This window comes from Mustelus asterias, chromosome 27 (assembly GCF_964213995.1).
Source record: "Mustelus asterias chromosome 27, sMusAst1.hap1.1, whole genome shotgun sequence".
Classification (NCBI taxonomy): Eukaryota; Metazoa; Chordata; class Chondrichthyes; order Carcharhiniformes; family Triakidae; genus Mustelus; species Mustelus asterias.
The window spans coordinates 14,335,360-14,349,988 of NC_135827.1; the positions used below are offsets into that span (position 1 = coordinate 14,335,360).

Consider the following 14,629-nt stretch of genomic DNA (forward strand, 5'->3'; position numbering starts at 1 on the left):
ACTGCCTCACTCCCACTCCAGTTGCGACCAGATTCAGAATGGTCTCCTGCTCAATAGTCGGAATACCCGCCTGTTTCAAGCCCGTGGGATCTTGTTCAGGGATACAACTGGGCAGAGCTGTTCATCCAGCTGACTGTGGGGTGAGAGGTGTGGAAAGTTAAGTTCCAGCACCAACCTGTCAGAGAAGTATGTGACCTTTCCAACATTGCCGCATTCTGAAAACATTTTTAAAATATCATATCTTGAAGCGCAACAGTAGCAATTTTTAAAAATTCATTCGTGGGACATGGGCATTGCTTGCTGGCCAGCATTTATTGCCCATCCCTAGTTGCCCTTGAGAAGGTGGTGGTGAGCTGCCTTCTTGAATCGCTGCAGTCCATGGGCTATGGGTTGACCCACAATGCCGTTAGGGAGGGAATTCCAGGATTTTGACCCAGCGACTGTGAAGGAACGGCGATATATTTCCAAGTCAGGACAGTGAGTGGCTTGGAGAGGAACTTGCAGGTGGTGGTGTTCCCATGTATCTGCTGCCCTTGTCCTTCTAGATCGAAGTGCTTGTGGGTTTGGAAGGTGCTGTCTAAGGATTGTTGGTGAATTGCTGCAGTGCATCCTGTAGATAGTACACACTGCTGCTACTGAGCGTCGGTGGTAGATGGAGTGGATGTTTGTGGATTTTGTGCCAATCAAGTGGGCTGCTTTGTCCTGGATGGTGTCGAGCTTCTTGAGTGTTGTTGGAGCTGCACCCATCCAGGCAAGTGGGGAGTATTCCATCACACTCCTGACTTGTGCCTTGTAGATGGTGGATCGGCTTTGGGGAGTCAGGAGGTGAGTTACTCACCACAGTATTTCTAGCCACTGTGTTTATGTGGTGAGTCCAGTTGAGTTTCTGGTCAATGGTAACCCCAAGGATGTTGACAGTGGGGGATTCAGTGATGGTAACACCACAATCACAACCACACTTAGAACATAGGATCATTGAAGTCAAATCTCAAGGAAGTGAATTTAGTCCAACTTTCCCCCTGGGCTAAGTAACTAATCCTAGTCTTGCTGTTCAGAATGTTCTCACAGGAAAGACGTCAGCCAGAATTCTCCCATCCCACCCACCTCTGGAATTCTAGCGGGGGGGAGGGGGGGACCATGTAAAGGTCCATTGAAGTTGGGCGGGAATCTCCGGTTTTCGGGTGGGCATGGCCGGAAAGTCCCGCCCGCCATTGTCAGTCGGAGTTTCTTGGTTGCATGGCTAAATTTTCATCTTGTGCTGACAAAGAATAGCCTTTTGGGGAGTATAAACTGCTGCAGGGAACAGACCAAATACGCACAATTCTTAAGCTAAAACCTTTTGGGCAAAGTTGCTTGGCATTGGGGTGGCACCCCTTATTCCATGACTCTTAACATCCCTTGTTTGAAACACATGAGCCAGGAGAAACCTCCTCCCATCACGGGCGGCATGGTGGCACAGTGGTTAGCACTGCTGCCTCACAGCGCCAGGGGAACGGGTTCAATTCCGGCCTTGGGTCACCTTCTGTGCGGAGTTTGCACATTCTCCTCATGCCTGCGTGAGTTTCCTCCGGGTGCTCCAGTTTCCTCCCACAGACGTGCTGGTTAGGTTGATTGGCCACGCTAAATTGCCCCTTAGTGTCAGGGGGATTAGCAGGGTAAATATGTGGGGCTACAGGGATAGGGCCTGGGTGGGATTGTTGTTGGTGCAGACTCGATGGGCCGAGTGACCTCCTTCTGAACTGTAGGGTTTCTATGATCTTATATACTGGGGCTACTGTGAGGTCATGTGTAAATGTTGTGACAGAACCTGTAAACGAAGATAAATTCAATGCATATTGCTCACATACAAGGTTCCTGAACCCCTGGCAGCATCTTTATGTTCAGATCTGCTCCACCATTAATGAGTTTGGCCATTGTTAGTACGTAGGCTTTTGTGGCCTCCTAGGCCTCAGCTATAAATAGTAGGATTTTCTCTGTCAAAATATTATTTTTCTGCAGCGAAAACTTGCCAAACGCAATGGTCAGTCACAATTATTTTATATTCATTTATTAAATTTATCTAAAAAAATACTCAGCCTGTTATATTCTACTCAGTCGGTACTCTGAAGCATCTATGTATGATAAATGTCTCCCATTTCTTTACAGACAGTTCATACCCTAAAGGGAAAGAGATTGTATTAAGCTATCTTGAAGTCTAATGAATTGAACATGCTTTTAATATATGAATTACATACGTAAGGATTGACTTCAAAGTGTGTGCTGTGTCTGCATATTTTCTTCACTGCCTAAGGTCAGAATATTAGAAAAATGTGAAACGGAATCAAATATCAGAGATTGTGCAACTCGATCACCTAATGACCCAAAGGAAACCTGTTCCTATTTTCTGGGTCTCCCGTGGGAAACTGTTGCCTTAACAAAATTTTATCTTTGCAATGCATAACAGGCATCTTTAAAGGATTTGTTTAAGCCTGTAATTACATCCCTTCCCCCACCCCATCCCCACCACCCCTTAAACCCCCCCCCCCCCCCCCCCCCAAACTGAGTACCAGGGTTCCTTATTCCTGAGCAGGTGTCCTTGGGATCCGATGACAGTAACTATCTCCCTGAAGTTGTACGTCGAGTCATGGGGGGTTGGGGGTAGGGGGGGATGATGAGGATGTGGAGGAAGCACCGTGTGGTGAGTTCAAGAACCTGAGCTGCAAATCCCCGCCTCTCCCCCACCCCCCCAACCAATTGTCATTCTGTTCCACTCTGCATAACAAACGTTCAGTGGGGGTAGGGGGGGTGGGAAGGAGGGGGGAGGGGGTGGGAGGACAGGGCAAGGGGAGGAAGGAGGGGGGTGGGGGGGTCACGGAGGGGGGCGGGGGAGGAGGGAGGCACAAGGGGGGGGGAGGGGGGGTTGACAGTCAGAGCCGATTGACTCGCAAGTTCAAAAGGTGAAGTCCATCCTTCTCCAAGCAGACAAACGTGTGACCAACTGTTACAGTTCAAGTGAGAAACCCCTCTAATGTTCTACCCTTTGCCACCGTCCCATAGATCAACTGAATAAAGCCTAGTGTGCTAATCATCAATAAGACCATAAGACATAGGAACAGAATTAGGCCACTTGGCCCATCGAGTCTACTCCGCCATTCAATCATGGCTGATTTTTTTTTTCTCATCCTCATTCTCCTGACTTTTCCCCATAACCCCTGATCCCCTTATCAATCAAGAACCTATCTATCTCTGTCCTAAAGACACTCAATGACCTGGCCTCCACAGCCTTCTGCGGCAAAGAGTTCCACAGATTCACCACTCTCTGGCTGAAGAAATTCCTCCTCATTTCTGTTTTAGAGGATCGTCCCTTTAGCCTGAGGTTGTGCCCTCTGATTCTAGTTTTTCCTACTCGTGGAAACATCCTCTCTGGTCCAATCTATCCAGGCCTCGCAGTATCATGTAAGTTTCAATAAGATCCCCCCTCATCCTTCTAAACTCCAACGAGTCTTTTAAGAGACTTTTGGATAAGTTCATGGAAGTTAGTAAGATAGAGGGTTATAGGTAAGCCTCGTAGGTAGGGACATGTTTGGCGCAACTTGTGGGCTGAAGGACCTGTTTGTGCTGTAGCTTTTCTATGTTCTATGTTCTACAGACACAGTGTCCTTAACCGTTCCTCATACGACAAGCTCTTCATACCAGGGATCACTCTTGTGAACCTCCTGTGGACCCTTTCCAAGGCCAGCACATCCTTCCTTAGATACGGGGCCCAGAACTGCTCACAATACTCCAAATGGGGTCTGACCAGAGCCTTATACAGCCTCAGAAGTACATCCCAACGCTTGTATTCTAGCCCTCTAAGCATGAATGCTAACATTGCATTTGCCTTCCTAACTGCCAACTGAACCTGCACGTTAACATAAGAAATGTTCAGAAAATATCAGCAGAAAATGCTGGAAATGCTCAGCAGGCCAGGCAGCATCTGTAGAATGAAAGGACATCCTTTCATTAGGACTGGAAACAGTTAATGATGTAGGAGGTTTTAATCGAGAGCAGAGGCAGAGAATGGGGGAAGTGCAGGGATAAACAAAGTAAAGGTCTGTGATAGTGTGGAAGACAGGAGAGATTAAAAGCCGTAAGAGAATCTTCTGTGGCATTACCATCATTGGACGGCAAGTTGGCACAGTGGATAATATTGCTGCCTCACAGCGCCAGGAACCTGGGTTTGATTCCCAGCTTCAGTCTCTGTCTATGCGGAGTCTGCACATTCTCCCCGTGTCAGCGTGGGTTTCCTCCAGCTGCTCCAGTTTCCTCCTGTCTATGGTAGTCATGATGTGGAGATGCCGGCGTTGGACTGGGGTAAACACAGTAAGAAGTTTAACAACACCAGGTTAAAGTCCAACAGGCTTTTGTGTGGCTTTTGCTACCAAATAAACCTGTTGGACTTTAACCTGGTGTTGTTAAACTTCTTACCCAGTTTCCTCCCACAGGCCAACAAAATTGCTGGTTAGGTGCATTGGTCATGCTAAATTCTCCCTTAGTGTACCCGAACAGGCGCCGCCGGAGTGTGGCAACTAGAGGATTTTCACAGTAACTTCATTGCAGTGTTATTGTAAGCCTATTTGTGACACTAATACTTAGTGAAAAAATACTGAAAAAATTGCCCCTCTGGACCATTTTGTGTCTCCCCCCTCTCACCTTAAACCTACGCCGTGTAGTTTTAGACTCCCCTACCTTTGGGAAAAGATATTGACTATTTAGCTGACCTATGCCCCTCATTATTTTATAGACCTCTATAAGATCACCCCTCAGCCTCCTACGCTGCAAAGAAAAAAGTCCCAGTCTATCCAGCCTCTCCTTATAACTCAAACCATCAAATCCCGGTAGCATCCTAGTGACTCTTTCTGCACTCTTTACTGCACACAGTATTCCAAGTGTGGCCTTACTAGTGTCTTGTACAACTTCAACAAGACATCCAACTCCTGTATTCAATGTTCTGACCAATGAAACCAAGCATGTCGAATGCCTTCTTCACCACTCTGTCCACCTGTGACTCCACTTTCAAGGAGCTATAACCTGTACCCCTAGATCTCTTTGTTCTATATCTTTCCCCCAACGCCCTACCATTAACTGAGTAAGTCCTGCCCTGGTTCAATCTACCAAAATGCATCACCTCGCATTTATCTAAATTAAACTCTATCTGCCATTCGTCAGCCCACTGGCCCAATTGATCAAGATCCCATTGGAATCCTAGATAACCTTCTTCACTGTCCACTATGCCATCAATCTTGGTGTCATCTGCAAACTTACTAACCATGCCTACTAAACTCTCATCCAAATCATTAATAGAAATGACAAATAACAGTGGACCCAGCACCGATCCCTGAGGCACGCTGGTCACAGGCCTCCAGTTTGAAAAACAACCCTCTACAACCACCCTCTGTCTTCTGTCATCAAGACAATTTTTTATCCATTTGGCTACCTCACCCTGGATCCCATGAGATTTAACCTTATGCAACAACCTACAGTGTGGTACCTTGTCAAAGGCCTTGCTAAAGTACATGTAGACAATGTCGACTGCACTGCCCTCATCTACCTTCTTGGTTACCCTTTCAAAAAACTCAATCAAATTTGTGAGACATGATTTTCCACTCACAAAGCCATGCTGCTGTCCCTAATCAGTCCTCGCGTCTCTAAATGCTTGTAGATCCTGTCTCTCAAAATACCTTCTAACAGCTTACCCACTACAGAGGTGAGGCTCACCGGCCTGTAGTTCCCAGGCTTTTCTCTGCAATCCTTTTTAAACAAAGGTGCAACATTTGCCACCCTCCAGTCTTCAGGCACCTCACCCATGACAATCGATGATTCAAATATCTCGGCTAGGGGACCGACAATTTCCTCCCTAGCCTCCCACAATGTCCTGGGATACATTTCATCAGGTCCCGGGGATTTATCTACCTTGATGCGCTTTAAGACTTCCAGCACCTCCTGTTCTATTATATGTACACTCCTCAAGACATCACTATTTATTTCCCCAAGTTCTCTAACATTCATGCTTTTCTCAACAGTAAATACCGATGAGAAATATTAATTTAGGATCTCATCCATCTCTTGTGGATCCACACATCGATGACCTTGTTGATTCTTAAGAGGTCCTACTCTCTCCCTTGTTATTCTTTTGCCCTTTATGTATTTGTAGAAGCTCTTTGGATTCTCCTTTGCCTTATCTGCCAAAACAATCTTGTGTCCTCTTTTTGCCCTCCTGATTTCTCTCTTAACTCTACTCCTACACCATCTATACTCTTCAAAGGATCCACTTGATCCCAGCTGCCTATACATGTCATGTGCCTCCTTCTTCTTGACCAGGGCCTCAATATCCCGAGTCATCCAGGGTTCCCTACTTCTGCCAGCCTTGCCCTTCACTCTATGGTTCTAAGAGGAATGTACTTACCCTGAACCTTGGTTAACACACTTTTGAAAGCCTCCCATTTACCAGACATCCCCTTGCCTTCCCACAGACTCCCCAATTTACTGTTGAAAGTTCCTGCCTGATACCATCAAAATTGGCCTTGCCCCAATTTAGAATTTTAACTTTTGGGCCAGACCTATCAATCAGGTGGGTAAGTGGAACTGATCCACTTCAGATCAGCCATGATCTTATTGAATGGCGGGGCAGGCTCAAGGGGATAGATGGCCTACTCCTGCTCCTATTTCTTATGTTCTTACGTTCTCCATAGCTATCTTAAAACTAATAGAATTATGGTCACTGGTCCCAAAGTGGTCCCTCACTAACACGTCTGTCACCTGCCTGCCCTTATTTCCCAAGAGGAGGTCAAGTTTTGCCTCCTCTCCAGTCGGGCCATCCACATACTGAATGAGAAATTCCTCCTGAATACACTCAACAAATTTCCCTCCATCCAAGTGTGTAATACTATGGCTGTATCAGTCAATGTTGGGAAAGTTAAAATCCCCTACTATTACCACCCTTTTTTTCTTGGAGCTATCTGTAATCTCTTTACATATTTGCTCTTCAATTTCCCGACGACTATTTGAGAGCCTATAGTACAACCCTACCAAAGTGATTTCCCCCATCTTATTCCTCAGTTCTACCCGTATACTCTGAGAGTGAACACTCAGATATATCCCCTCTCAGTACGGCCATGATGTTTTCCCTAATCAAAAGTGCAACTCCCCCTCCTCTCTTACCTCCTGTTCTATCTTTCCTGTAGCATCTGTACCCTGGAACATTGAGCTGCCAGTATTTCCTTCCTTTAGCCATGTTTCAATAATTGCTATAATATCCCAGTCCCATGTACCCATTCATGCCCTGAGCTCATCTGCCTTGCCCGTCAGGCCTCTTGCGTTGAAATAAACACAGTTTAATCTGGACTTCCCTTGCTCTCTGTCTTGCTTTTGCCTGATCTGTCTAGTACTAGGATTACTGACACTGCCTTTACTATTTAATGTGCTCTCTTTAACTTCTGTGCTGTCCTCAACCTTCTCTTCTGTCTCCCTACTGCTTTGGGTCCCACCCCCTGCCAGGTTTACAGAGGAGCACGGACCACAGGGATATTGATGAAATGTTTGAGCAGTTGCACTATATCATTATATTGTCCACAGGAACTCAATTAGGCCATTCAGCCCATCAAACCTATTCCACCATGCTAATAACATGGCTGATCTGTATTTTAACTCAATTTACCTGCCTTAGTTCCCCTTTACTTAACAAAATCTCTAAATCTCAGTTTTAAAATGTTCTGTTGACAACCTTTCCTGTCAATTTTTGGGGACTGATTTCCATATTTCCAATAGCCTTGGTGTGAAGAGGTTCTTCCAGACATTCAAACTTGAATTTGAAAGTCACGCCCCCTTGGTCTGCACTTTCCCATGAGAAGCATCGGTTTCTCTATATCTACCCTCCTCAGTCCTTTAATCATCTCAAACACCGTGTCGGACAGCACAGTGGTTAGCACTGCTGCCTCACAGTACCAGGGGTCTGGGTTCCATTCCCGGCTTGGGTCACTGTGTGTGTGGAGTCTGCACGTTCTCCCCGTGTTGGCGTGGTTCCCTCCGGGTGCTCCAGTTTCCTCCCACAGTCCGAAAGACGTGCTGGCTAGATGCATTGGCCATGCTAAATTCTCCCTCAGTGTCCCCGGACAGGCACCGGAGTGTGGCAACTAGGGGATTTTCACTGTAACTTCATTGCAGCGTTAATGTAAGCCTATTTGTGACACTAATAAATAAACAAAACTCTACACTCAAGGAAATACATACCTTGGGCTGGATTCTCCTGTCTCGTCATTCACTTTCAGTGGCACCAGAAAATACTCAAACGGGGATGGAAAATTCTGGTCTTTGTCTATGTCACCCGTCCTCATTTTGCCTTCACATCATTCTGCAGTGTTGGATTCTTTTGACATTTAACGCTTATAAAGTGTTTTTTTTTTGCAGGACAAGAGATGAACAGAAGACGTGATGTACAGAAGAAACAGGCAGTAGGTGAGGTGTCTGACAGTGGCACCACCCACTCTCCTCTCACTTGGCCCTGAACAGAATGATTTTGCCTTGTACGAAAAAGTTTGAATTTTGAAATTTGAGGAAGAAGCGTTTTGCATTTAATTTATGACATGTCGCTGGACATCAGGAAAATCCATGTTAACTTTGTAAATAATTGGGAATTATTTTGTTTCTGTTTCTAAGCATTTCCTGGCCTTCTGGTGAACGTATTTATAAATGAAAAAAATGTTGGATATTATAAGGTTATTGTCTGAATGTGCCAATCTTTTTCAATAGCAAGTATGCGTCTAACAGATTGAACTAAGAATATATATATATTTGCACTCTGTAAAACACAAGCACAACGCGTTCTGGATCTGCCCATCTGATCCCATAGGCCGCAGGGCAGCCATGTTAGAAAATACTACTGTGCTTCCTCTGATTGGATAGGGTAACCGCTGCCTGCATGTCCTATGAATGCTCCCATCTGTGCACCGAGATGATGCTTTAAATAGCGGACCGCAATACTGAAGTGAATATGCGTTGGAATAAGCCGTTAGTTAGTGCCCAGTCCGTGAGAACAGTTCTGTGTGAAAAGAAGTCATGATGGGAGGGCAGGTGGCTGCTGACATAAAGTTTTAATGAGAATGAATGTAGCCTGATATTTTGTTGTATTAAAAACATTTCGTACAAATGTTCATTAGATAAAATATGAGTGGTTATTTATCTAGAGATATATAGATACATGTATGGTCTAACACTTGAGGAAGGAAACTGCTCATTGCCCTAAAATCCAACAAAAAATGGAGATCTGGCTCAGTTGGAAGGTTTATCTGTTCTAACTTGGATTTCGTCACATCTTGAATGACAGACGATGAGGGAGTGAATTGAAGAAGTGGGTTTTGCAACTTAACTCTGTGCCTGGAGAGTCGCAGACTGGGAATTTTAATTAGAATATCAGAGACAAAAGTGAAGGCAGCCATTTTGTGGTCAACCCAATCTTCCGCCCATTATTAAACAGAAAAGGATGGTGGAATGGCTCCAAAAAATATCGGCCCTGACATTCCAATCAGCACTGCAGTGCATGAATCTCTGCATCGAGTGCACTCATTTGTAAGATTAGTTGATTTGAGGTACCACCTAAGATTATTTAAGCTCCCTCCCCCAAGTACTTCACTGAATTGGGCCCTGGCCTCTGTCAGGTTCTTCTCTGACTCTTTGTTAGAAATAGCCGACAATATATCAACTAACACAAGTGCACATCTGAGGAAAGATGGGTTGTAACTATAGGAACTCTGGTTCCTGCAATATTTCAACTAGTTATTTCAACAGCATTGAACTGAGCCAGACAGGACAAGGATGTTGCAGGGCGGATTGCTAGTCTGTCTTAGAACATAGAATCCCACAGTGCACAAGGAGGCCATTTGGCCCATCAAGTCTGCGCTGACCACAATCCCACCCAGGTCCTATCCCCATAACCCCATGCATTTACCTTAGCTAGTCCCCCGACACTAAGGGGAGCAATTTAGCATGGCCAATCCACCTATCTTTGGACTGTGGAAGGAAATCGGAGCACCCGGAGGAAACCCATGCAGACACGGGGAGAATGTGTAAACTCCACACAGACAGTGACCCAAGCTGGGAGTCGAACCAGGGTCCCTGGCGCTGTGAGGCAGCAATGCTAACCATTGTGGCACCGTGCCACCTTTGGGTAGGCTATGCCCCCTACCGTCTTGGGTAGACTGATCACATCACCCGAGCAAAAGGAAAAATCCACCTCTGCTAAACACTATCAGCCAACTTCTCTGAAGTGTGTGAATTTGAGGCAGGACAGGGTTAGGTTTAGCTTGGCTTGACGCCTCTCACTTCCCTCGCTGTCTAAATAACCTTCTGATACCCATGGAACGGTACACCAGCATATCAAGGTTCCAGGCGAAAGAGAGACAAAATTTGAGAAAGTAAGAAACTCGATGGGTGAGCGATTGAATTAACGGAGAGCTGCAAAATATCAGAAAAATAACCTTTTCATTTAGACACAAACGCGAACATATCAGAAAGCCCATACTTTGAGCAGTGAAGAACACTAACATTGTGGCTATAATATTGTAGTCTGATCTCTTGCCCATGCTCCCTGCAAGCATGAATGGAAACCCAGAATCAAAGAAGATATCTTCAGACATAGCAGATATGGAAAATCCCCCAATGTAGAGGGCAGCCATTTTAATAGGGAGCCTTCACATCCGCAAGGAATGCTGGGATGGACCCTCCTCTATTGTACCTGTTGTATTCAATCTCAATGAGAGAAAGTAGCAGGAATCCTATAACATATATAGGTGTCTGATTGTAAACCTGATACAGTGCAGGAATATAGAGAGGCACACACACTTCAAGAGCTCCGAAATTGTCTCTACTCCAACACAACCGTTATTATGTACAATACAAAGTGGCTGTGCAAGATTTTTGTCAGGGGGGGGGGGAGAGTTGCATTATTTGTGGATGTTTTTGGATTGTGTCACAGGCAGAGGGAATAGTGACTCAAAACCTGAGGTGCTTTGCTAACACAAGGTGGCTTGTCTGTAGGGCCCTAATGATCGCTGTGCAGCGTGCTCGCTGCTTTATGGAGGATAAACAAAATGAACGAGCTCAAGAAATGACATTCTATGGAACGGAGTCATGAATAAGAAAGGTCAAAAGCCCGATGGTAGGATTGGCCAACACTCAATTCTTTCTTAAGCAATCACAGTCCCTCTGAAACAGTTGAAAGCGTTCTCGTGTTTTCTGTTCATTTACAGTGTAAAGTTAAACTGTACCAAAAATAATGTTATTGTTAGACCTGACCAAAAATATTCTGGTTTTCTCTAACCCGAAGACTATAATTTTTTTAAAGAATTAAACATTTTAAAGAAGCAAAACAAAAATGCCTTTGTTCCTTCTCAGTGTCTGATGTGTGTCAGTCTTAAGTGCGTTTATGTGTCAATGTGAACGTGTGAGCCTGTTGCTGAGTATGAGTGCGTGTTACCATATATGCATGTGTGCAAGTGGATATATATGTCATAAAAGTCATAGAAACCCTACAGTGCAGAATGAGGCCATTCAGCCCACCGCGTCTACACCAACAACAATCCCACCCCCCGGTCCTATCCCCACAACCCCACACATTTACCCCGCTAATCCCTCTAGCCTGCACATCCTGGGACACTATGGGCAACTTAGCATGGCCTAGCATATCAAAAGTATTAGAACAGGGAAAGATTTGTTGACCAGAATGGCCAATCAGCCCATCGTATCTGTTTCCAGCCTAATTCATAGCACTGGAGTTTAAGTTTATTTATTAGTGTCGCAAGTCGGCTTACATTAACACTGCAATGAAGTTACTGTGAAAATCCCCTAGTCGCCACACTCCAGCGCCTGTTTGGGTACACTGAGGGAGAATTTAGCATGGCCAATGCACTTAACCAGCACGTCTTTCGGACTGTGGGAGGAAACTGGAGCCCCCGGAGGGAACCCACACAGACACAGGGAGAACGTGCAGACTCCATCCAGACAGTGACCCAAGACAGGAATTGAACCTGGGTCCCTGGCGTTGTGAGACAGCAGCGCTAACCAGTGTGTCACCATGCCGCCCATGTACCTCAAGTACATACCCCATTTTTTTAAACTTTAAATGGCATGAGGGTTTCTGTTTCTACCATCCCTTCAGGCAATGAGTCCCAGAGCATCCTATGGGTTAATAAATTACTCAACTCTCCTCCCAATTATTTGCAATCGATGCTTCTGAATATTGACCCTGCTGCTAACAGAACTAACTCCTTCCTGTCCACTCTACCACAGCTCCTCATTACTTTACGCACCTCAATGAATCTCCTCTCACCCTCCATTATTCTAACAAAATCACTGTCAGCTTATATGGTCTTTCCTCATTGCTAAATTTCTCCATGCTTGTAAACTTAGACACTGCATACTGTGACAGATACACTGCCATGCGCAACATCCTTGCACATTTCTTTTGTACCCTTTCTACTGCGATCACATCCTTCCTGTAATGTGCTCTAGCTGCAGTGTGACTCATATTTTATTCAGGTCTGGCATAACCTTCCGGCTCTCGCAGTGTAGCCCAGTGGTTCCCAATCTTTTCCATCTCACGGCACACTACGGATCACTTATATTGAGTTACCGTATTACAGAGTTACTTAGCCTTCTGTGACCTCAGGATGACCCATCACTATTCACAGACAATGAAGTACTTTTTGAAGTGCAGTCACTTGTCGAACCACGACAGCCAATTTGTGCACAGCAAGATCCCACAAACAGAGACGAGAGACATGACCAGATAAAGGGGCTAAATTTGGCATTTGGTGATTAGCACCAAACAGCTGTGGATTGATCATACATTTTACATAACACACCCGGACCTCGATTTATCTTTCTGGTAGGGAAACGCTACTCTAGTCCTTGGTCAATAGAGAAACGTACCCTGTATACTTTCTTGACCACCTTATTTTTCTACCTTCAGGGATCTCTGGACACATACTCCCAAGGTCTCTCAATTTCTCTACACTTTTTAGAACCTTACTGTTGTCTCAGTGAGTGTGTCAATATCTTTGATTTGATTTATTATTGTCACATGTATTAGTATACAGTGTAAAGTATTGTTTCTTGCACGCTAGACAGATAAAGGATACCATACATAGAGAAGGAAAGGAGAGAGTGTAGAATGTAGTGTTACAGTCATAGCTAGGGTGTAGAGAAAGATCAACTGAATGCTAGGTAGGTCCATTCAAAAGTCTGATGGCAGCAGGGAAGAAGCTGTTTTTGAGTCAGTTGTTAAGTGTCCTCAGACTTTTGTTATCTTTTTCCCGATGGAAGAAGGTGGAAGAGAATATATCCAGGGTGCGCGGGGTCCTTGATTATGCTGGCTGCTTTGCCGAGGCAGTGGAAAGTGTAGACAGTGTCAATGGATGGGACGCTGGTTTGAGTAAAGAACTGGGCTTCGTTCATGACCTTTTGTAGTTCATTGCAGTCTTGGACAGGGCAGGAGCCATACCAAGCTATGATACAACCCAAAAGAATACTTTCTATGGTGCATCTGTAGAAGTTGGTGAGAGTTGTAGCGGAGAGTTGTATCTGTACTATCAGTGTAAATGTGCATTTATCAATATGATTTGATCAGTATGAATGTGTGTGACATCCACGTCAGTTTGAGTATACCAGTTTGTGTGCATTGAGTCTCTATGTGTTAACGTGAACATATTTGGATGTCAGTCAGTGTATGTGTCAAACTGTGTGTGTGTGTGCATCAATGTGAACTGTGTGCTAGTATAACTGCATGAGTGAGTGCTGCTAAGTGTGTGCATTATGTGGAGATGAGTGTGTGCATGCCAGTGGGTGAATGAGTATCAGAATGTGTCAGTGAAAAAGGCGCGTAGGTGTGTGTGTGTGTGTGTGTTTTTATAGGAGCAAATGCATGAGCAGAATTTGTGTGTATTAGTAGACAAGTATACATCGGTGCAAATGTACATCAGTCTGTTTTCCAAATGTGTACATGTGTCTGTGTGTGTCAGTATGAAATGTAAGTATGCCTGCGGGTCAGTGTGTGAGCAAGTAGCAGTTTACGTGTTGCAGTATGCAGTGTGTAAGTTTTCACAGTAATGTCAGTGAAATGTGTATATATTAAAACTAAGATTAGACTGGCCAGCTATTCTAATCTGCCCCATGGCAATGTTTAAATAAAAACAGAATGTTCTGCAGATTCCTCCATTTGGATATCTGCCCTTTAAATATTAAATACCAGTAAACAGCATCATTAAGCCCAAATCTGCAACATTTACACTGGATTTCCCATACTGAATACAGATACTGCCATTGAGTTGTTTATACTGGATTACCTTCACTGAGTGACTGATACTGAGTTATTTCTATTAGATTACTTATATTGAGTTACGCTATTACTGGGTTACTTAGCCTTCTGTGACCTCAGGATGACCCATCACGATTCACAGACAATGAAGTACTTTTTGAAGTGTCGTCGCTTGTTGAACCACGACAGCCAATTTGTGCACAGCAAGATCCCACAAACAGAGATGAGAGACCTGACCAGATAAAGGGGTTAAATTTGGCCTTTGGTGATGAGCACCAAACAGCAGCTCATACATTTTATGTA

At 44.7% G+C, this 14,629-nt stretch overlaps 1 protein-coding gene across 1 annotated transcript in view; it reads left to right on the forward strand.

Moving 5' to 3' along the window:
• Positions 1–11,377, forward strand: part of robo3 (roundabout, axon guidance receptor, homolog 3 (Drosophila)) — a 322,494-nt gene extending 311,117 nt beyond the window's left edge. Inside the window, exon 28 of the mRNA XM_078198844.1 lies at positions 8,425–11,377. Within this exon, the coding sequence (XP_078054970.1) occupies positions 8,425–8,436 (12 nt within the window). The 3' untranslated portion in view covers positions 8,437–11,377. The remainder of the gene's footprint in view (positions 1–8,424) is intronic.
• Positions 11,378–14,629: the final 3,252 nt, after the last annotated feature.